The sequence below is a fragment of the Coregonus lavaretus genome (genome assembly GCF_964263955.1).
Source record: "Coregonus lavaretus genome assembly, chromosome: 33".
NCBI lineage: Eukaryota > Metazoa > Chordata > Actinopteri > Salmoniformes > Salmonidae > Coregonus > Coregonus lavaretus.
This window is the reverse complement of record NC_140020.1, coordinates 24,418,216-24,443,579: the sequence shown is the minus strand read 5'-3', so window position 1 is coordinate 24,443,579 and position 25,364 is coordinate 24,418,216. Positions and strand designations below refer to the sequence as shown.

The 25,364-nt window shown below is 43.0% G+C and overlaps 1 protein-coding gene across 1 annotated transcript in view; it reads left to right on the top strand.

Annotated features, from left to right (window-relative positions):
- Positions 1-25,364, top strand: part of LOC311108380 (neurexin-3b-beta-like) — a gene marked incomplete at both ends in the record, with an annotated part of 87,894 nt that overhangs the window by 25,653 nt on the left and 36,877 nt on the right. Inside the window, one exon of the mRNA XM_084151014.1 lies at positions 16,084-16,265. Coding sequence (XP_084007140.1) covers positions 16,084-16,265 — 182 coding nt within the window. The remainder of the gene's footprint in view (positions 1-16,083; positions 16,266-25,364) is intronic.

Genomic DNA, 25,364 nt, shown 5'->3' with positions numbered 1-25,364 from the left:
GATGTATAGCCCATTGGTGTGTGTGTGATTGCAGGGTGCTTTGTGTGGAGGTATAGCCCATTGCCCCCCTCTCCCTTCCCCCTCCATCCCCTCTTCATCCTATCCACGTCCATTTTACTTACTCAAAGTGGCAGATTTCTTTAGCCTTTCATGAGTTGTTGAAAGCCTCTGTCCCTTGCTTTACATTTCTCATCAGTTGAACTAAGTACATCTTCAAAGGGAGGCCAGTGTGCAGGAAAGGAGAGTGAGGGGGCTTTCACCAACAAGAGAGAATGGAAATAGTGAAGGTACCTTGGCTTGCAGCAGATACACACACACACACACACACACACACACACAAGTGTGCACATACACACATGAATGCATGAAAGCCATACACGTACACAAAACTCCCCACAAATAAGTAATGCCCAATGAAAGTAAAGAAACACACACACAGAGGAACAACGGAGCAGAGCTTGGTTTTACTATCATCGTCTCCCAGACTGTCTCTCTGGGTGCGTCCCAAATGGCACCCTATACTCTACACGGTGCTCTACTTTTGACCAGGGTCCATAGCCTCTGTCTCATGTCTAGCCCAGCCTTTAATTAAGCAGACACTAAGACACTCTAGAGCCCCAGATGTTCCTTCCGACTGGCCACAGACCCCCGCGCCCACCCCAGTCCCCTCTTATCTAACTCTCCTAAGCCCCGATCTTTCCCTTCATTTCTCCTCCCTAGTATTTAGTATTTTATTTATTTTTCCCTCTTTCTCACCCCCCCCCCCCCCCCTCTTTCTGTCTGAGGAAACGCTTCACATGGCCTATCAGAAAATAAATGAGTCCCAATCAATGGAGGAAACACAGCGAGAGAGGGGAAGAGAGCGATAGAGAGGACGTTCGTTAAGAGAGAGTGGCCGTTCGTTAAGAGAGAGGACGTATCTCTTTCTCTCAGCTAGCTCATTAAACATTTCTCCTTCCAGATAACAGAATAGGAAACAGATAATGCTGGAACCACTGTGGCCGTGCTCAATGGCCGTCTAAAGGAGATGGATCACTAAGGGGCTCCTTGGCTTAACCACAGGCTTTTGTTTAAGGCTCTGTGTTCTTGGCGAGAGCCAGGCAAGGGGGTGTACAGACTCCAATGACAAGCAGGCAGAGAATTTGTTAAGGTAGCCATTCATTGTGGCTGCATTTGGGAGTTAGAGATAAATAATTAAATAAATAATTAGTCATTTAGCAGACGCTCTTATCCAGAGCGACTTACAGGAGCAATTAGGGTTAAGTGCCTTGCTCAAGGGCACATCGACAGATTTTTCACCTAGTGGGCTCGGGGATTAGAACCAGCGACCTTTCGGTTACTGGCACAACGCTCTTAACCACTAAGCTACCTGCCGCCCAGATAGAGCCAACACAATCTCTGCTTATGGTACTAACGTGCTATTACTGGGTTTATGAGATAGAGATATATAGAGAAGGTTATTTGTGTAAAAGAGGGAAGTGTGTGTGCGTGCGTGCGTGCGTGCGTGTGTGTGTGTGTGTGTGAGTGAATGACTGAGTGTGTGTGTTTTTGACATAGGTTTTGTGGGTTTGTTTTTTAAAATATATATATTTTTGTATTTTACCCCCTAATTTCGTGATATCCAATTACGATCTTGTTTCACCGTTGCAACTCCCCAACGGGCTCAGGAGAGGCGAGGGTGGAGTCATGCGTCCTCCGAAACATGACCCGCCAAACCGTGCTCCTTAACACCCACCCGCTTAACCCAGAAGCCAGCTGCACCAATGTGTCGGAGGAAACACCGTTCAACTGACGACCGAAGTCAGCCTGCAGGCGCCCGGCCCGCTAGAAGGAGTCGCTCGAGCGCGATGAGCCAAGTAAAGCCCCCCCCCCCCACCCCCACCCCCACCCACCCACCCACCCACCCACCCAAACCCTCCCCCAACCCGGATTGATGCTGGGCCAATTGTGCGCTGCCCTATGGGACTCCCGGCCACGGCCGGTTGTGACACAGCCTGGGATCGAACCCGGGTCTGTAGTGAAGCCTCAAGCACTGCGATGCAGTGCCTTAGACCGCTGTGCCACACGGGAGGCCTATTTGTGTGCATATTACATGTATTATTCTGAACTTTACTTTCTGAACTCATATGTACTTCAGATACTTCTCACAATGCAATCAGATTTAATGACTTGTTTAAGTGGAGCCACTTCTGGCAGATCTGAGACCTGCAGTACTTCCCTCTGTGTACCGTAGCTTATGGCCCTACCACTATGCCATCAAATGTAAAGTGGTCAATAGAAGAATATTCAATTCTGGCAATAAACCATATGGCCAGAGCCAGTGAGCCTGCCTCCCGGGGAGCTAAGTGCAGACCTGTAGAATGAAGTAATGGACTCTGATTGTGAAGTCAGTGATTGAGGCTGTAAAAGCATGGTGAATGGTAGGAAGCAATGCTTGGACATACAGACCCAGGGAGTCTCTAGTCCAACCGCATGCAATCATGTCTCTATATAAGTCAGACCACATGGACTATAATATGTAATCACTTCATAGGTGTTACAGACAAATTGGTCCTTCCTGTATGGTGCCAATCAAACCCTGTCAACTCCTACTGAAAGGCTCCAGGCATGATTTTTCTCTCGTCATAAAGGAAAACCAAGTGAAGGGTAGGCTAATACTTATAAATGGAGCTCTATGAGAAATGGCTATTGAAAGGAAAAGGCCTTGACTTTTGTGGATTAAACATTTATAAAGTTTGAACTCTGAAAAAACTTTTAGAAAGTTTCAGTGCGTTGTGCCTCATCTACAGTATGACATCGACTAGAAATGACACATAAGTTCACATAGACTCCCATTGCATGTTCTGTAAAGTTCTATGTTCATGACACCCTTATAGGCATTGATAAGATGAGAGGACAGACAGAGCGAGCGAGAGAGAAAGCGAGAGCGAGAGAGATAGAAGAACTCTGTGACCACCATTCAATGGTTTCCTTGGCATCATTAGTGAACAGCAACTGTTCAAGTGAGGCGCTGAGAGCCAGACGTGTCAGGTCAGGGAGTTGTGGGTGTTACATGATTACATCGTCTCCGTATTATTATAGAGGACACTGGTGTCACCTGGACACTGGACCCTGATATAGAGTTACCATGCCAACCAGAACACAGTTCTTCTAACATACTAATTAATGGAGCCCAAGAAGCCATGGTTCTGTAGCCTGGGTTCCAGCGTGTTTGTACCATCATTCCACTTCTTTGCACTCCTTGTCATGCCAAACATGCACAAACAGATCTGGGACCAGGCTAAGGGTTCTGGACCATATTGCTTAGACATATCAGAGAAGAGAACTCTGGACATCAAGTTTGTCTGAAATATGTAACATCAGACACCCAAAATTGTTGAAGGTCCGATTGAAGCAATATGCTAGATGAAAAGAATGGTACTGTACTGTGGATTTCTGAATACCGTGGATGCGTTCTACTAATAGAATGCCAAAGGCTTGTTCTGGTTCAAGTGCTCTTTGGGTTTTTCATTTGATGTTGACAATATCAAAGGAAGGGATTAAAAGCTTCTGATTATATAGGTTTCATTCTGCGCTTCTTTCTTCCACTTTTATTTCATATTCATCAAAGTAAAGTGGACATCTGTGATGGGTGTATTGTGAACAGTTGTGTAAGTAGCTCACAAATCAAACCCAATCACACAGCTATCAAGACCAAAGAATGAAACAATTAGGCTGATTGATGTTGCCGGGCACTGCCATGGCCTACTGCCGTTTCAACTACATTTCTACCTGGTATTGTTCCTTGGTGTCGACTTCTGTCTTTCTCCCTTTCGTTGTCTGTTGTCTCGTTCTTTGAGTGCCTAAAATATCACTTCACTCAAACAGGCTTTGTCTGTCACATTCCTGCGATGATGAAAGTGCGCGATGATAGCACATCTGATTTGAATCACACTATCATTGCTCATGTAGCTTATGTCGGATCATGTCAGAAATAAAACAATGCACTGGGGGAGGGGGGCAAGGGACGGGGGGGGGGATAGTGAAAGAAAACTTTCCAATTTAGTTTGACAGTTGGAGTGGAAAACCATATCCAAATAGTTTTTGGGAATTGAGTCGTCACAGTGGGTGGCATGGAAGAAGATCTATAGACTGGTATCTACTCTCAGAGCTGCTGCTGTGTGTGTGTGTGTGTGTGTGTGTGTGTGTGTGTGTGTGTGTGTGTGTGTGTGTGTGTGTGTGTGTGTGTGTGTGTGTGTGTGTGTGTGTGTGTGTGTGTGTGTGTGTGTGTGTGTGTGTGTGTGTGTGTGTGTGTGTGTGTGTGTGTGTGTGCGAGTGCTGGTCTTTGTACTATACAGCTTTGGCAGCAAGCCATACTGGTAACCATCATGCAGCAGCAACATCAGCTATCTATCCTCCAGGGAACATTCAATTATAAATGATGCTCCACTGAAGAAGCCATCTTGGAATCTGTTATTCCTGTTAGTTTTCTAGAGAGTTGCACCTGGGTATAATCCTCAGCAGAGAGTTGTTGTGTGGCTGGTCAGTCTATATTCTTCTCTCAGAGAACTATAAGTTAGCCTACTCTGTGGCTGTGCTTCATAGTATACAAATGTTGAGTTGTTGTGTTGTCTACTGTTATACTATACTATACTTAGTAACGCTACACTATACTATACTTAGTAACGCTACACTATATTATACTTAGTAACGCTATACTATACTATACTACACTTATTAACAATATACTATACTATACTACACTTACTAACAATATACTATACTTACTAACGATATACTATACTTACTAACACTATACTATACTTACTAACGCTATACTATACTACGCTATACTATACTTACTAACGCCATACTATACTTGCTTACTTACTAACACTATACTATACTACACTATACTTACTAACGCTATACTATATTTACTAATGCTATACTATACTATGCTATACAATACTATACTATACTTACTAACGCTATACTATACGTACTAAACCTATACTATGCTTAAGCAATAAGGCCCAAGGGGGTGTGGTGTATTGCCAATATACCGCGGCTATGGGCTGTTCTTAAGCATGGCGCAACGCGGAGTGTCTGGACACAGCCCTTAGCCGTGGTATATTGGCCATATATCATAAACCCCCGAGGTGCCTTACTGCTATTATAAACTGGTTACCAATGTAATTACAGCAGTACAAATAAATGTTTTGTCATACCCATGGTATACGGTTTGATATACCACAGCTTTCAGCCAATCAGCATTCAGGGCTCGAACCACCCAGTTTATAATATACTATACTTACTAACACTATGCTATAATATACTATACTATACTTACTAACGCTATACTATACTTACTAACGCTATACTATACTATACTATACTATACTATACTTACTAACGCTATAATATACTATAATATACTATATTAGAATATACTATACTATACTCTGTAATGCTATACTATACTATACTATTTAACAATATACTATACTATAATATACTTTTTAACGCTCTACTATACTATACTATGCTATACTTACTACAGCTATACTATAGCTATAATACCATTGTGTTTTTTACAAAGATGTGAAATTAGGGCCAGAATAACTTCCACCTGCCATCCATGATATATTATGCAGCACAGCCATAAAATACTGTAACTATGTGTGAATGTTTGCATTGGAGTGAGTAGAATGCTAATTCATCATGAAAGTATGCAGCATATAGCCACTAAGGATTCTCTAGCTGTATCTTTCTAGTTGTCCTCTTTCTAGCTGTCCTCTTTCTCTTTCTCTCTATCTCTCTTTAACTCTGTCTCTGCCTGCCTCTCTCTCATTCTCTCTCTCGCTCCTCATCCTCTCCTCCCCCAATATATCTCTCCTTCTCCCTGTCTCTCCTTCCTGTTCTGTCTGTTTCCCTCCTCCATTCTAAAAGACAGAGACAGCAACAGCAACCGTACAGACAGAGACAGTAACAGCAACCGTACAGACAGTAACAGCAACAGTACAGACAGAGACAGTAACAGTAACCGTACAGACAGAGACAGTAACAGTAACAGTAACAGCAACCGTACAGACAGAGACAGTAACAGCAACCGTACAGACAGAGACAGTAACAGCAACAGTACAGACAGAGACCGTAACAGCAACAGTACAGACAGAGACAGTAACAGCAACAGTACAGACAGAGACAGTAACAGTAACAGTAACAGCAACCGTACAGACAGAGACAGTAACAGCAACCGTACAGACAGAGACAGTAACAGTAACAGTAACAGCAACCGTACAGACAGAGACAGTAACAGCAACCGTACAGACAGAGACAGTAACAGCAACAGTACAGACAGAGACCGTAACAGCAACAGTACAGACAGAGACAGTAACAGTAACAGTACAGACAGTAACAGTAACAGCAACCGTACAGACAGAGACCGTAACAGCAACAGTAACAGCAACCGTACAGACAGAGACAGTAACAGTAACAGTAACAGCAACCGTACAGACAGAGACAGTAACAGTAACAGTAACAGCAACCGTACAGACAGAGACAGTAACAGCAACCGTACAGACAGAGACAGTAACAGCAACCGTACAGACAGAGACAGTAACAGCAACCGTACAGACAGAGACAGTAACAGTAACAGTAACAGCAACCGTACAGACAGAGACAGTAACAGCAACCGTACAGACAGAGACAGTAACAGCAACCGTACAGACAGAGACAGTAACAGCAACAGTACAGACAGAGACAGTAACAGCAACAGTACAGACAGAGACCGTAACAGCAACAGTACAGACAGTAACAGTAACAGCAACCGTACAGACAGAGACAGTAACAGCAACAGTACAGACAGAGACAGTAACAGTAACCGTACAGACAGAGACAGTAACAGTAACAGTAACAGCAACCGTACAGACAGAGACAGTAACAGCAACCGTACAGACAGAGACAGTAACAGCAACAGTACAGACAGAGACAGTAACAGCAACAGTACAGACAGAGACCGTAAAAGCAACAGTACAGACAGTAACAGTAACAGCAACCGTACAGACAGAGACAGTAACAGCAACAGTACAGACAGAGACAGTAACAGCAACAGTACAGACAGAGACAGTAACAGCAACAGTACAGACAGAGACAGTAACAGCAACAGTACAGACAGAGACAGTAACAGCAACAGTACAGACAGAGACAGTAACAGCAACAGTACAGACAGAGACAGTAACAGCAACCGTACAGACAGAGACAGTAACAGCAACAGTACAGACAGAGACAGTAACAGCAACCGTACAGACAGTAACAGTAACAGCAACCGTACAGACAGAGACAGTAACAGCAACAGTACAGACAGAGACAGTAACAGCAACAGTACAGACAGAGACAGCAACAGCAACAGTACAGACAGAGACAGCAACAGCAACAGTACAGACAGAGACAGTAACAGCAACAGTACAGACAGAGACAGTAACAGCAACAGTACAGACAGAGACAGTAACAGCAACCGTACAGACAGAGACAGTAACAGCAACAGTACAGACAGAGACAGTAACAGCAACCGTACAGACAGTAACAGTAACAGCAACCGTACAGACAGAGACAGTAACAGCAACAGTACAGACAGAGACAGTAACAGCAACAGTACAGACAGAGACAGCAACAGCAACAGTACAGACAGAGACAGCAACAGCAACAGTACAGACAGAGACAGTAACAGCAACAGTACAGACAGAGACAGTAACAGCAACAGTACAGACAGAGACCGTAACAGCAACAGTACAGACAGAGACAGTAACAGCAACAGTACAGACAGAGACAGTAACAGCAACAGTACAGACAGAGACAGTAACAGCAACAGTACAGACAGAGACAGTAACACCAACAGTACAGACAGAGACCGTAGTTGCAGCCTGGACTAGTGTGGATGAGGATGAAGAGTCTCTGCAGTAGGCAACACTGCATACATTCACACACACACACATACGCACACACAGCAACACACCTCAGACATCACCTCACAGCCCATCACCACAACCCAGAGAGGATAGAAGCTGACATCCAGAACAGAACCAAAAAAACTTCTCATAAAAAGCCTCTTCTCCATCTATCCATCTATTCAACCAGCTACAACAAAGGTGTCAATGCTGCAGTGTGGGGAAGGAGAGAAGGAGGGAAGGAAGAGGGTGGGGTTGGCTGTCCGAGTTTCTCTGTAATGAGTGGTGGGAAGTCTCTGAGTTCTAGCTAATGTGAGTGTGTGTGTGTGTCTGTGTGTGTGTGTCTGTGTGTGTGTGTGTGTGTGCGTGTGTGTGTGTGTGTGTGTGTGTGTGTGTGTGTGTGTGTGTGTGTGTGTGTGTGTGTGTGTGTGCATGCTTGCAAGAACTTTCACTTATTAAATGTGTGTGGGGATGTATAGCTTGAGAACTGTGAGTATGGAGGCTGCTGGACAGGACTCTAACTGACAGAGTCTGCTAGATCTCAGTGAAGATCCATCCTCTCCTCTCTTCCTCGTCTCCCCTCTCCTGCCTCTCTTCCTGACTGTCTTCCCTCTTTTCCCTCCTCCTCTCCTGCCTATCTACCTCCTCTCCACTCCATACAGATGGCACTTTAAGCTGTTCCACGCTCAGATATGTCACCCTCCAATGAAGGGTATAAGGATGAGAACTCCTCGATTAAGTCATCTTCCATATTCAGTGTTGTTAGCATCTAAGCTTTTAGAGGTTTACTTCTCACCATTACCATCACCTAATAATAACATACGGCACTGCTATGGTTACTGCTGTGAAGTGAATGTCTCTTCCTTCCCACTGCGACTGTGATCATTACCCTTGCTATACTGTATGGGCCATGACTTCCATAATACTAATACTACAACTGCTTACACTCGAGGAACAGACACTGGAAATGATTGGAAGAGTTTGTTTTCTCTTGGCGAAGTCATTCGTCACATGACGTTACACCCCATCAATCACAGAGTGGTTTCTGTATTCCATACAGAACTAGCGTTGATGACGGATGGAACACATTTCCGAATACCTTGGGCATTCTAGAATGATGCTTTCATAATTGGAGCTATTATTTCTGGTTTGGGGGAAAACGTCCTTTTAGCGTACGAGAGAGAGGAGGGAGAGTATTCTATCATGTCCCCCTCTTCTATTCAAAGGACATGGAAAGAGTTGACAATAAATAACAAAATGGAATGTTAAGGGCTTGTAGAACCCTGATAAAGCCTGACGATTACCCAGACGGAACACAATTTATTCAGACGGAATTTGATTATTCTTTATTGGTGTTGTAGATCTGAAGAATGTGGAAAGGGCAGAACAGTGGACCTAATGATTTCCTATGTATTAAACATGGGACAGTGAAATGCATAGCAATAAACCTCTTCTGAACGTGACTGAGGAGGAAATTTAGTCCTTTCAGTGCGGGAGGTTTTAGCAGTATGGCCTCTTTCTCTGTTGGCGGTGTGTGTGTGTGTGTGTGTGTGTGTGTGTTCGTCGTTGCAGTGGAACATTGGACCACATCAAAACGTATTTGTCCTGTTTGTGTGTGTGTGTGTGTGTGTGTGTGTGTGTGTGTGCGCGTGTGTGCGTGCGTGCTTGTGCGTGCGTGTGTGTGTGTTGGTTAGAGATACGGACCCCCTGTCTCTCACCTACCCGCTATTTTATGTCTCATGGGGATTAGGTGTTAGGGATATCCGACTGCTCCCAGTATGGGCGGTGGATACACACACACACACACACACACACACACACACACACACACACAAACACACAAACACACACACACACACACACACACACACACACACACACACACACACTCACCGTTCCCAGTATGGGTGCCATTTACTGTAATTGGCCAATGATGTCCTGGGGACATCACCACACACACTACACCAGTAAACCTTTCCAGGGGCGACTCAGAAAAACACTTTCACAGCTTTAACTTTAGCCACCCGGCTCCAGTAATGCTTTGTCCATGTGTCATACAAGAGTAATACTTCATGTCCTGGAGACAGAATCCTCACACCACTCCACCATTAAACCTGGGCTGAGATCAACTCTGTTATAGCTTCTGCTTTAGCCATTCAGACTAGCCATGCTATGCCTCTGCTGTAACATGTAGCATTAGCTCTAAATTGGCTAAGGACAAGGTCGCGGGACTTGACCTACTGTCACTGTCTCCTGGCCTCCTGCCTGTCTGCCTGGGGGAGCCAGGGAGATACAGGACATAGCCTTGACCCACCGTCTGCCTGTCTGCCTTTGTATCAACCAAGTGCTGCCTCCAATAGAGAGGTTAATGCACTTCCCATAGTGAGGAGAGTGGTGTATTTATAAAGGACTGAGGTTCGGAGAAATCTGGATGAAGGAAATATGCCTTCCCACGCTGCCTGAAGTGGGTGGTTATTCCCAGACGCACGTGCATAACTGCTTACTTGTTTACTTATGCTCCATTTCATTCTTAGAAAGTCACATTCTCACGTTTTGTCGATATTTGTGTTGATACTAATGCCAGATAGACTCATCAAAGACTTCCGGTATATCTTATTAATTCACAGATCCATCGCCTCTTACGTGTTCCACAAATAATTTCCTACTGGTCGGTCTGTGATAGCCATTGGCCATGACAAGACTACATTATTTAAAGATGGAGGAGATGAAAGATAATTTTGATCCAACCAAAATATAAATATACCATCTTCTAATCTGTTTGTTGATGTCATTCCTTTGATGAGGTTTTTCCCAAAGAGATCCTAAATATGAGCACAACATGGAAATCATGTACATGTATGTAGAATAATCTACAGGTAACTGCCAAAATAAAGGAAACACCAACTTAAAGTGTCTAAATGAGGCGTTGGGACACAACGAGCTGCCAGAACAGCTTCAGTGCACCTTGGCATAGATTCTGCGAGTGTCTGGAACTCTATCGGAGGGATGCGACATCATTCTTCCGCGAGAAATTCCACGATTTGGTGTTTTGTTGATGGTGGTGGAAAACACTGTCTCAGGCGCCGCTCCAGAATCTGGTGACTGAGACACACACGCACACACACACACACACACACACACACACACACACACACACACACACACACCCTATGCTCCTTTGAGACCCCTCTTTCAAAGTCACTGAGATCTTTTCTTCTTGCCATGGTATAATAACGGTCAAACATTTTTATATATGACCCTAAGCATGATGGGATATTATTGCTTAATTAACTCAGGAACCACACCTGTGTGGAAGCACCTGCTTTCAATATGCTTTGTATCCCTCATTTACTCAAGTGTTTCCTTGATTTTGGCAGTATCCCTCAACATCTTTATAAGTTGTTATACAAGTCTGAGAGTGTTTTTCCGACCAGCCCCACCTCTCAGCTTTACAGCAAACCAAGTGGCGGACTGCCAATATCTTGTGTAACAAATTAATTATTAGGCCTTTTGTTGTAAAGTGTAAATTGAGTTTAGTCCCTCTGTGAAAAGGTATGTCTTTATACAACAATAATAAGTGTATTTCACTGGTATCTAGCAAACCATAATGACATTGGCAGCATAACTATTCTGTAATGGTGAAGATTACCGGGCAAAGGGTTAAGCTCAGACAATCAGACTGACAAGAAACGAGGAACCTTACATAAAGAACTGGCCATTTAAGTGTGCTGTAACAAGTCTCAAGAAAAGACAACTCTCTCTCTCTCTCTCTCTCTCTCTCTCTCTCTCTCTCTCTCTCTCTCTCTCTCTCTCTCTCTCTCTCTCTCTCTCTCTCTCTCTCTCTCTCTCTCTCTCTCTCTCTCTGCACCACGTCTTTCTCTCGCTCTCCCCGTGTGAGTGGAGGCTTTTAGTCTAGTTAATTGTCTCTGTGTGAGTCTGTTTTAGCGAGGTCATCGTATCAGACCCTGCAGACAAGTCATTAGTGCGCCATTGCTGAGGCGAGGTGATGCAGTAGAATCATCATCACCATGGAAGCATCCTCTCTGCGACCCACTCAGTGCTGAGTCCTGTTGCTTTTGTTTAATTCTCTCTTAGGCTGTGTTTACACAGGCTGCCCAATTTTGATATATTGGCCAATAATTGGGCAATAGATCAGAATTGGGCTGCCTGTGTAAACGCAGCCTATATGACGTTCAGGGTTCATGTGCTCTGAACTCTGTTGCTTTTGTCTGAGTTACTCTTTATGCTTCAATACCTATGTACTCTTTTCAGGAAAAGTAATTCTGATTTGTGCTTGAAAAGAGTACTGGAAAGAGCTTCATCCCAACTCAGATGCTTTAGGACAAAGTATGAAAATAGTGCATCAGCCCATATACCTAGATTATGTGCATCTTGTGAGGTCATTTTTGCTTCTACCTGATCCCACCTGGAGTAGCAGGTGTAAGCCTTAATCAATACCTCGGGAGAAAGCACAAGCCAAGATAATACTATACAATACTATACAAAATCATTAGAGTTGAAGTCACCAGTAATATATATATATATATATATATATATATATATATATATATATATATATATATATATATATAAAAGATAAACATTCTGAAATGATCAATTGTGATGTTGTTTATCTTCTTATTCCTCTAATGACTTTGCTAATAATGTTGCTGAGATTTGGTTGAATTAGACTTTTCCACAATGGGGCATGAACTGGCTGTCACGATCGTCGATAGATGAGGACCAAGGCGCAGCGTGATATGCGTACATTCCTTTATTGCAGTACACAACACGAACCAAAACAAACGATACGTGAAGTCCTGGGTTGAACACAAAACCTTCCGGAACAAGATCCCACAATAAACAGTGCCAAACAGGCTGCCTAAGTATGGTCCCCAATCAGAGACAACAAGCTACAGCTGCCTCTGATTGGGAACCACCCTGGCCAACATAGAAATACACGAACTAGAACACAACATAGAAAACTATAACATAGAAAAATCCACACCCTGGCTCAACATATAAGAGTCCCCAGAGCCAGGGCGTGACACTGGCATGGAGAGGAGAGGGGGAGGAGAGGAGAGGAGAGGAGAGGGGAGGGGAGATGCATTAAAACCTGTGAAAGCCTTTCTGAATATCCAGGAAACATTCCATTAGTTGTGTAGCTGTAATCCACCCAGTTTCCTTCATGCACTCTATCTCTCATTGTCCATGAATATGAATCATGCCACAGTCCTGTCATTCTGTTCTGCATGCAATTTACATTGCATAAAGCAACAGTCTACAGCACTGGTTCTCAATCCTGGTCCTGGGGACCCAAACGGGTGCACATTTTTGTTTTTGCCTTAGCACTACATAGCTGATTCAAATGATCAACTCATCATCAAGCTTTGATTATTTGAATCAGCTGTGTAGTGCTAAGGCAGAAACAACAATTTGCACCCCTTTGGGTCCCCAGGACCAGGACTGAGAATCACTGGGCTACATGTTACATGTACACACACTTGAGTTATCTGAAGTCTGCATTATACTGTATTACGTACATTTTTGCAGTAGTAAGGGCCACTTTAAATGTGAGGTTTTGTGGGGTTTTGACAAGTCTGACTTTGCTCAGTCAATCAGAGAGAGAGAGTGTGTGTGTGTGTGTGTGTGTGTGTGTGTGTGTGTGTGTGTGTGTGTGTGTGTGTGTGTGTGTGTGTGTGTGTGTGTGTGTGTGTGTGTGTGAGTGATTGAACACTGTCTCCATAATCTAAGCAAATCTCCTCAATGTGATAATTGGCTCCCTGGGGTGCTGTATCTTCGCTTCTCATCATCGTCCACAGAAACACACTGTGCGTAACACACACACACACACACACACAGAGAGAAAGGTTTTACTCCATGACTGATCTGATGCTGGCTGAACTCTTCTGGCAGGAAGGAAGTTTCAGGAAAGACAAAGCAAGGCCATGTCCAGCCTGACCTAGCTGGAGGCTAATAGCTGTCTCACTGTCTAACAGGATACATGGCTTGGAACTGGCTCACAGTATACATGAGAGAGCGAAAACTACATTATGAAGCACTGTCTTGGAGCATAGCAATGGTTACTCATATACAGAATGCAGGGCTAAAGTAAAAATGGTTGTTAAGCTTCTTCAGTACAAAAAAAGTATATGAGGATGTTACTCTATATAAGGGTTTCCCAAACTCGGTCCTGGGGCCCCCCTGGGTGCACATTTAGTGTTTTGCCCTAGCCCTACACAGCTCGGCCCAGGACCGAGTTTGGGAAACCTTGCTCTATGTGTGTCTTGATTGGTTACTCGTGTGATCTGTAGGGCCGAACCTCAAGCTGTGCCAGATTCTTCAGTACATATACAGACTAGGAGGAGTTCTATTACACTGTGCCTGGAGGCAGGTTAGAGACAGTTAACTGATGGCTCCTGTCGTGTCCCTCTCTATTCTCTCTCTCTCACTCTCTCTCAGACTATTCTTTTAGGGATGCTATGGTTGGTGCATGTGCCTTTGTGTCTTAATATGTTTTGTTTTTTATAATGTGTTGGTCATTGTTGCGTATTCTGTCATTGGAAGTCATTGCTGATGCATGCTGTGATCAGTTGTCCCTGATTGCACTGACTTTGCTCACAGCTGCTTGTTTGAAGAAGTGTACTTACTGTGATCAAGATGTGGTTGTCCCACTGGCTATCCTAAGTTGAATGCACCAATTTGTAAGTCGCTCTGGATAAGAGCATCTGCTAAATGACTTAAATGTTAAATAAAACAATTTCCCAAGTCAGAATTAATAAAGTAATACTCTACTCGCTCGCTCGCTCGCTTTCTCTCTCTCTCTCTCTCTCTCTCTCTCTCTCTCTCTCTCTCTCTCTCTCTCTCTCTCTCTCTCTCTCTCTCTCTCTCTCTCTCTCTCTATCCCTCTCTATTCCCTCTCTCTCTCTCTTTACCTCTCTATTCCCTCTCTCTCTCTCTCTTCTCTCTATCTCCCTCTCTATTCATATGTTTCTGAGTCTCCTGGGTCCTGTCTACAGTACTGACCAGATTGTTTTCTGTTTAAGAGAAGAGTTGGCTAGACAGCCACCCAGATAGACCAGAAAGATGTTGGAGGTGAAAGACTGAGAGCTGGTCTAGGTCTGGCCTACCATCTGCACATTTACCACTGTAGTGGTGGTGTGGTGAGGTGTGTCGTACGTCTAAGTGGTTCTAGACAACCGCACACACGTACACAAACACTCATATATATATATATATATATATATATATATATACACACACATAAATAGAGCCTCAATTCCCAATTCGATAAAGAGCTATTTTAGAGCCAAGTTGGATCCAAACAGTGGTGTTAATTAGACTGTGCCTATATATAGGACGGTGTATTTCAGACTTATACCCTGATCTGTTAGACTACAGTCCTGTAGTCCCCTTTTTTCTTGGTCTGCATTTGTTAACTTAAACTCAAGGAAGGTTTGTCCATTTTTTTTACAGTGCCAGACTTTGTTCTTAGGTTGCAGTCTTATGTTTAATACATGAGGATCGGAAGACTTATCCGTTTTTGGCTGCTGCGCCTGTTATTCCCAGGCAGGGTCTATATTTAAGAGCTGCTATAGGCCAGATATGCACCCTGGGAGCTGAAGTCTCCGACCTCAGGTGGAAGACTTTCTGAATACGATTACAATTTAGAACCCCGAAATAGAACTGGAGGAATTTGCTTTTACGCCATTGGCTAGGTGGTTCGGGGAGGATTTGGTTATACAGCGTTTATCCAAAACAAGGTGAATCCAGTTTGGAGGAGAAATTAGGTAAATGTGTTGTGTTAAAGTTTAACTCGGTGACCTCACCGTCCTTGGTGTGTAGTTATGGGCCAGACCATTAAGCTTGCACCTTGTATTCGGGAATCTCATTCATTCTCTAACCTTCTCTCTCTCTCTCTCTCTCTCTCTCTCTCTCTCTCTCTCTCTCTCTCTCTCTCTCTCTCTCTCTCTCTCTCTCTCTCTCTCTCTCTCTCTCTCTCTCTCTCTCTCTCTCTCTCCCCATCTCTCCCTCCATGTCTCCTTATCTGTGTTTTGGAGGTGTTGGGATAATGCAGAGCACACATTTCCGTTGCATATTCATGTACATTGGACAACAAAGTCATCTTCTTCCATCTTCTTCTCTCCCTCTGCAGCTGGTACCACCTATATCTTCGGTAAGGGCGGGGGCCTGATCACGTACACGTGGCCTAACAATGAGAGGCCCAGCACGCGTACCGATCGCCTGGCTGTGGGCTTCAGCACCACCATCAAGGACGGCATCCTGGTCCGCATCGACAGCGCTCCACGACTCGGAGACTACATCATGTTACACATCGTAAGTTCTATTTCAGTCTACTGTTTTCCCCACTGTTATCATTACATGGTGTCCCCAAGCCAGGGCCACAGTGCAGTACAGTACAGTAACTACATCATCCTACACATCGTAAGTCACCTTTTCGTCTAGTGCTAGCCTGTATGGTGTCCCCAAGTCTTGTTCTCAAGGGCACCAGTGTAGTCTACACTGTGTCCCCTATCTAACCCTAAACCTGGAACAGGAGACTACATCTAGCCCCACATTGTAAGGCCTCTTTAGTTCTATGGCCAGTTTGTCAAGGTTCTCAGTGTATTTACGGTGATTCCTTACAGTGGTAGTTAAAGTCATTTTCCATTCTCTCTGGTTCTCAGCTTATAAGTCAGTTATTGTTTGGCTGAAGTCACCACTATTTTATCTCAGTTAAGTTAGTCACTGATCTAAAGCCAAGGATGAGAACCAATCAGCAAACATAGAGACACTCGAGAACCTAAAAGGATATTTTAGTTTTTGACCTTGCACTACACTCCTGATTCCACTAATCAAAGGTTTGATGATGAGTTGATCATTTGAATCAGGTGTGTAGTGATAGGGCAAAAATGTAAATGTCCTCCCCTTTGGGTCCCCAGGACCAAGATTAAGAAACACTGTTCTAAACAATGACCTACAATGAGAATGGTGAGGTACTGAAGTTGAAGCATATTATAAAATTGTAACTGAGGCCAATCCATAATACTATCACAGTATGTTTCCTCCAAGTTTATATGTCACATAATCCTCTCCAAACTACTTTCTCTCTAAACAATGCAGTGAATCTAAACTCTAAGGCATAAATAGTTAATAAGCCATGTCTGTCTGATGCATTTGGAGAACACTATCACTGTGCATAGAAACCCTGTGTGAATCAGCTTTCAATCAACAACATGAATATGTCCTGACAAGGACTGTGGTGGTCATGAAATTTTGTCAGCTGGTGATTGTCAAGCAAATAACTGCCGGTCTCCTGGCTTCCACGTATAGCCTAAAGGCCACTGATACAGACCTTTGGAACATTTTTTGTCTAATAAATCACCATCACAATAAATCCATTTTTTGTTTAACACTTTTTTGGTTACAACATGATTCCATGTGTGTTATTTCATAGTTTTGATGTCTTCACTATTATTCAACAATGTAAAACATAGTAAAAAATTTAGAAAAACCCTTGAATGAGTAGGTGTGTCCAAACTTTTGCCTGGTAGTGTAGCTGAATAAAATTGAAAGGATATTTTCTCCAAACGATTTGAGGGAGTGCGCACATGCAGCTATTCTGTGTTGAGTGGTTAACAAAGAAACAAGTACTCCTATATGCTTAATTTAGAGTTATTTATGAAACTTTAGTTGTGATACAAATGTTGGGCTATATGTTTAGATTTTTTATACAGTGAGGTAAAAAAGTATTTGATCCCCTGCTGATTTTGTACGTTTGCCCACTGACAAAGAAATGATCAGTCTATAATTTTAATGGTAGGTTTATTTGAACAGTGAGAGACAGAATAACAACAAAGAAATCCAGGAAAACGCATGTCAAAAATGTTATAAATTGATTTGCATTTTAATGGGGAAATAAGTATTTGACCCCCTCTCAGAAAGAAAGATTTCTGGCTCCAAGGTGTCTTTTATACAGGTAACGAGCTGAGATTAGGAGCACACTCTTAAAGGGAGTGCTCCTAATCTCAGCTTGTTATCTGTATAAAAGACACCTGTCCACAGAAGCAATCAATCAATCAGATTCCAAACTCTCCACCATAGCCAAGACCAAAGAGCTCTCCAAGGATGTCAGGGACAAGATTGTAGACCTACACAAGGCTGGAATGGGCTACAAGACCATCGCCAAGCAGCTTGGTGAGAAGGTGACAACAGTTGGTGCGATTATTCGCAAATGGAAGAAACACAAAATAACTGTCAATCTCCCTCGGCCTGGGGCTCCATGCAAGATCTCACCTCGTGGAGTTGCAATGATCATGAGAATGGTGAGGAATCAGCCCAGAACTACACGGGAGGATATTGTCAATGATCTCAAGGCAGCTGGGACCTTAGTCACCAAGAAAACAATTGGTAACACACTACGCCGTGAAGGACTGAAATCCTGCAGCGCCCGCAAGGTCCCCTTGCTCAAGAAAGCACATATACATGCCCGTCTGAAGTTTGCCAATGAACATCTGAATGATTCAGAGGAGAACTGGGTGAAAGTGTTGTGGTCAGATGAGACCAAAATCAAGCTCTTTGTCATCAACTCAACTCGCCGTGTTTGGAGGAGGAGTAATGCTGCCTGTGACCCCAAGAACACCATCCCCACCGTCAAACATGGAGGTGGAAACATTATGCTTTGGGGGTGTTTTTCTGCTAAGGGGACAGGACAACTTCACTGCATCAAAGGGACGATGGAAGGGCCATGTACCGTCAAATCTTGGGTGAGAACCTCCTTCCCTCAGCCAGGGCATTGAAAATGGGTCGTGGATGGGTATTCCAGCATGACAATTACCCAAAATACACGGCCAAGGCAACAAAGGAGTGGCTCAAGAAGAAGCACATTAAGGTCCTGGAGTGGCCTAGCCAGTCTCCAGATTTTAATCCCATAAAAAATCTGTGGAGGGAGCTGAAGGTTCGAGTTGCCAAACGTCAGCCTCGAAACCTTAATGACTTGGAGAAGATCTGCAAAGAGGAATGGGACAAAATCCCTCCTGAGATGTGTGCAAACCTGGTGGCCAACTACAAGAAACGTCTGACCTCTGTGATTGCCAACAAGGGTTTTGCCACCAAGTACTAAGTCATGTTTTGCAGAGGGGTCAAATACTTATTTCCCTCATTAAAATGCAAATCAATTTATAACATTTTTGACATGCATTTTTCTGGATTTCTTTGTTGTTATTCTGTCTCTCAATGTTCAAATAAACCTACCATTAAAATTATAGACTGATCATTTCTTTGTCAGTGGGCAAACGTACAAAATCAGCAGGGGATCAAATACTTTTTTCCCTCACTGTACATTCTAAGGCCGTATGATGCGACTCTAATGATGATTTGAAAAAAAGTTGCATGAACGCAGGCTGTACACACTTCCTCAGTCTCTCATTCACAATTTGACAAGCACTTGATAAAGTCTAGAATTTCCCGGCTGCATCCCCTTTGTGTGGCCGTAATGCCCCCTAAAAAAAATCCATGCCTTTTGCGGCCAGTGGCCGTTGTGCCTTTCGGCTGAATATAATCATTATAATTCCCTTCTCCCGGCTGCGTGCCGAAGCACCTCTCACTCACAAGGCTCTCTGTCAGGTGATTGGGTCTTTCTTACAGGCTACAAGTGAAGACAGACACATTGGGGACGCAACTGTGCGCGTCCTTATCCAATTCCGAGGCGCACATTGAAGATATTGGAAGAACTGTCCACATTTATTTTTTCGTCAGCCAACAAGATGAGTAGGTCTAATGAACAGCAAAAGCACTAGCCTATGTCAATCTACTATCCCCCATAATAAAAAGTTGACATATTCTGTTTGAGAAATAACAGTTGTGGGATGCGATAGATCCCAAATTAATACAACCACTAGCATTGAAAAACCTGTTTTAAGCAATGAGCCTGACGCAACAGATGACAACATTTAGCTTACAATGTTGATAAACTATTAGCCTATTTCTTCACATTATAAGAACAGCAATGTGCACACAGCAGTAGGCTATAAGCGCGAATGCACCATTAGCAGGAAAATATCATTCTCAAAAGTGACCACAAATTATGCATATAATGCTTTTGTTATTATAAAGTTGAATTTTTATGGTGAAAATGTGTGATGAGGTGATGTCGAAGGAGTCAGGCGCAGAAGGGTAAATCACAGAATAACAGGGTTTATTCCGCAACCACAGAGTTACGCAGTAACGCGTCAAAACACTCCAGTGCGCCTGTTTTGCAAGGCACACAGGGAAATATCCTGGCGTATTTTGAGCTTCACTATCCTCCACAATAAACAAGACAAAACAAATGGAATGATGAGATGAGGAGCGGCTGTGGCTAGAATGCCGGTGACGACGAACGCCGAAGCCTGCCCGAACAAGGAGAGGTGGCAGCTTCGGAGGAAGTCGTGACAAAATTATCTTCCCCAAACTTGAAACTCACGCGCTGCGTATGTATGCCAGTTAGGCTCTACACCCATTGTAAAGGGGATTAATGTGCTTTATTTTAAGAAATTGTTTGGCCACTTTAGTTGTGATACAAACATTATCAAAACATATAGGCCTATGGACTAGGCTACATGAGGTGTGTGACAATGATTTGAAAAAGTCACAAAAAAAGCATGCGTTGTTTCTTGCCTTAAGCTGGGCAACATTACAAGTGATAATATATCATTCACAAGTGATAGGCTAATATTGTCCATTATCATGCACCTGTCTTGAAAAGGGTCAACCGAAAAAAGATACATGTCATCTATGCACTTAAATAGCAAATGGAGGATGCTTTTCCCGTGGTTCATTTTCATGCCAGCCAGGTAGGCTATACTCCTGTTGTAAAGAGAAGCAATGTGCTTACTATTAGGAAAGTTGATAAATAAATATAGTAGGCCTAGCCTATAGAAAGCTGATGGGATCCTCCTCTTTTTAATAGAGGCCATCAAAACTCTGTTTTCTCACGCAATTGCATAGCCTATAGAAATGTTGCACAACATGAGATCATGGGCTCTCATGAAATGTTTGATTAGATTTTCGATTACATTTGCATTGATGTCAAAGTTATTAAAGGGACAATAGAATGCTGAGTACCAGGCAGTTAGCAAGTTTGGTAGGCTACTAATGACCATCAGCAGCATCAGCGCTTGGAGAAGCCTAATTACCATGACTAAACGGTCACGTGGAATTTGACTGCCATCATGAGTCGTGGCACTAATATGGTCACCGTAACAGCCCTAGTCAATACCCCTTGTTGTTGTTTCTGTTGTTGTGGTTGACTTATTTACATAATCGGCAACAAAGATGGCCACCGACTACAGCGATGCTTCTCACTTGGAAAGGTAGCGTGTGTTGATGGGGTGTGAAAGTAGTGATGTTGAGGAGAGAGTCAGGGAGGTATGAAGAGCAGAGAGGGATACAATTACACCAACAGATTGAGAGTCTTTCTCTCCTCAAAGACTCCCCTCATCTCTGGTGCTGCTGGATGTACGCTGCTCCAACCTCACCATCTGGTCACACAACATGAAAGCCAAGCAGTGTTTTTATATAGCTGCTTTACAGTCTAGAGGAATGTGTGTGTGTAGGGGTGGGGGGAGGAGAGTGTGTGTGTCTGTGTGTGTGTGTCTGTGTGTGTGTGAGAGAGATAGGAAAACGCCTTTCCTCATTTTAACTGGCTTGGTAATTGCAGAAACCTCGATAGGAAGGAAATCAAATGCATTTTTAATCCAATTTTTTATATCTCAGAGCTGAGCGTCTCTCTCCAGCCAAGCTTCATATCAGTTGTAATTTGGCTCCAACTCGTTAGCAATACATTTCTTCATTCCTGTAGTCTCACAAAGCAAAAGGCAAATTCATTTGTCTTTAGAGTACAGGAGGAGAGAACTTATTTAACAAATTGATGCCACGTATAGTCACAGTACAGACTCCAGTTTAACACTGGTCAATACTTACAATTATATATCTGGTCGTTGTTTTAAAATATCATTTATTCTCCGTAACCTACCTGGCTGCTAAATAATCATTAACATTAGAACCGCCAATGACGTCTTTTAGAATTTCGATATCACATATTTGGCTTCTTCATTTAACCTCAGCCCCTAGATAAAGACTCATTGACAGCCGAAGACCTCCACTACACAATACCGTCAATGAACACAACATCCTCAAGCCCAGTTCAAATCCATTACAGTGTAGATAATGATTCAAAATGGCAGATGTCAACCCATGCTGTGTTGTTACCTCCTGAATCAGACAGAAAAGGTTAAAAGGATTACATAGTGACTACACTGAAGACTTGTCTAACCAAAGGTCTTATCCCAGACATTCATCCCCTCAGGGATCACTTAGCCTTTAGGATCATTACCAACTGGATGTTTTAGGATTAGCTAGCTACCCTTGCTAAGACGTTGCTAAAATGGCTTACAGGGACTGCTTTTTGGAACTGATAGGTTTCTAATGAGAGAGAAGAATGGAATTGGAAAGAACAGAGAACTGGCGTTATCTAGTTTTTAAGTCATTGGAAAACTCCAAGTCCTATTCATTGCATCGTTGATTTCTGTAAACCCTCTATTCTTTAAAGCATCTCTTTGTATTATGCCTTGATACGATGCAAAAACATATCAAAAGTAGGACTAGTTGGTACCATAGAAATATGAAATAAATATCCCGTTCTGGTCATTGTAGTCATTCTATTTCTATGGTTTTGTACTAGCAACTAGGGCTGTTACGGTGACCGTGTTACCGGCACACCGGCAGTCACGAGTCATGACCGCAGTCAAATTCCACGTGACCGTTTAGTCACGGTAAATAGGCTTCTCCAAGCGCTGATGATGCTGGTGGTCATTAGTAGCCTACCAAACTTGCTAACTGCCTGGTACTCAGCACTCTATTGTCCCTCTAATCACTCTGACATCAATGCAAATGTTTTGAAAAACAAATCAAACACTTAATGAGAACCCATGATCTCATGTTGTGCAACATTTCTATAGGCTATGCAATTGTGTGAGAGAAAAGAGTTTTGATGGCCTCTATTAAAAAGAGGAGGATCCCATCAGCTTTCTATAGGCTAGGCCTACTATAATTATTTCTCAACTTTCCGAATATTAAGCACATTGCTTTGCTTTACAACAGCTGTATAGCTTACCTGGCTGGCATGAAAATTAACCATGGGAAATGCATCCTCCATTCGCTATTTAAGTGCCTATGACATGTATTATTTCCCCCTGCCCCTGTTCCGAGACAGGTGCATGATAATGGTCCATTCTAAATCAAAACAAATTTCACACATATATTATTTAGTATATGTAAAGACAAGATTAAATCAAGAATAGTCTGATGGGTGACAATATTAGCCAATCACTTTTGAATAATGTAACAGCGCATGCCTTTTTTTGCGACTTTTTCAAATCATAGTTGCACACCTCATATAGCCTAGCCCATAGGCCTATATGTTAAGGTTTGTATCACAACTAAAGTGGCCAAATAACTTCTTAAAATTAAGCACATTAATCCGCTTTACAACCGGTGTAAAGCCAAACTGGCATACATAGGCATCGCGTGACTTTCAAGTTTGGGGAAGATCATTTTCACCATAATAATGCACCTTTATAATAAAGCATTACATGTGGTCACTTTTGAGAATGGCGTTTTCCCTCTAATTGATTGCCTTTTGGAACGTTCACACTTATAGACTACTGCCGTGTGCGCCCTGCTGGGCGTATAATGTGAAGAATAAGCTAAATGTTCTGATCTGTTGCATCAGCCTCATTGGTTTTGATGCTAGTGGTTGTATTAATTTGGGATCTATCGCATCCCACAACTGTGTTTGGAATATATATTTCTCGCACAGAAGGACAAGTTGACCAAGTAGATTGACATAGGCTAGTGCTTTTGCTGTTCTTAGGCCTAGTCATCTTGTTGGCTCACGAAAAGTAAATTGTGGACAGTTCTTCTAACATCTTCAATATGCGCCTCGGAATTTGATAAGAAGGACGCTTGCAGTTGCGTCCCTGATGTGTCTGTCTTCACTTGTAGCCTTCTTCGGAGCTGAGATGCCTGTGAGAAGGACTCGACCATGTGACAGGCATTGGCTAATAAGAAGAGAGAGCCATGTGAGTGAGAGGTGCTTCGGAGCAAGGCGATTGGCAGCGGGAGAAGGGAATTATAATTATTATATTCAGCCCAAGGGCACAATGGCCACTTTGGCCGCAAAAGTCATGGATTTTTTTAGGGGACATTATGGCCACACAAGGGGGATGCCGCTGGGAAATTCGAGGCCTGATGAGAATATTATCAAGTGTTTGTCAAATTGTGTACAGCCTGCGCAAAAAACAAAGCAGAGCTCATGCCTTTCATGCAACTTTTTTCAAATCATCATTAGAGTCGCATCATTCAGCCTCAGAATGTTTTAAAAATCAAAACATACAGCCCAACATTTGTATCACATCTAAAGTTGTATAAATAACTAAATTAAGCATATAGGAGGACCTGTTTCTTTGTTAACCGCTCAACACGGAATAGCCGTGTTACTTTAACAGTAATGAAGGGCTATTATAATGAAGGTAAAGCTGCAGAGGCATTAGCTACTTGTAATCAGTTGGGCTCTCTCTCTCTCCATCTCTCTCTTTTCTCTCCCTCCCTATCTCTCTCCATCTTTCTCCACTCTCTCTCTCTCTCCATCACTCACCATCTCTCTCTCTCTCTCTGTCTCTTTCTCTCTCTCTATCTCTTTCTCTCTCCATCTCTCTCTCTCTCTCTCTCTCTCTCTCTCTCTCTCTCTTCTCTCTCTCTCTCTCCATCTCTCTCCATCTCTCTCTCTCTCTCTCTCTCTCTCTCTCTCTCTCTCTCTCTCTCTCTCTCTCTCTCTCTCTCTCTCTCTCTCTCTCTCTCTCTCTCTCTCTCTCTCTCTCTCTCTCTCTCTCTCTCTCCATCTCTGAACAACTAGCTCAAGGCTTGTTTTGGTAATCATGGAGCTGAAACTGTGCTACTCGCCTCCTAATAGAATGCAGTGTTTTGTTTTTTGGACGTGAAGGGCGATTCAGAGTCTTGCTGAATGGCTAGCTTTAGGACACTCCGAATAATTACCTCATTATAGACTAGAGCAGTTTTTACCCTTCTTTTCTTTTTGCCAGTTCTCAAATTGGTCTAGACTGTTTAAGGACTACTTATGCAAAGTATGAAACAGAAAAACAATGAGCTTTTCAATAGTCATATAGGCTCCATCCAAGAAGCTTACTGATTAGCCGTTTGTTTAAGCTCAAAGTTACTAATATCACTCTTGCAATATAACATAGAACTTAATTTAAAACAATTGTTTAAAAGCGATGATATCAAAAGCAACTGAATTACAGGTAAGAAAAATATATCCATACCAAAGGAAAATACGTTCACAAAATGGATGCCTGTGCTCTCCTGAAGTGGTATGTA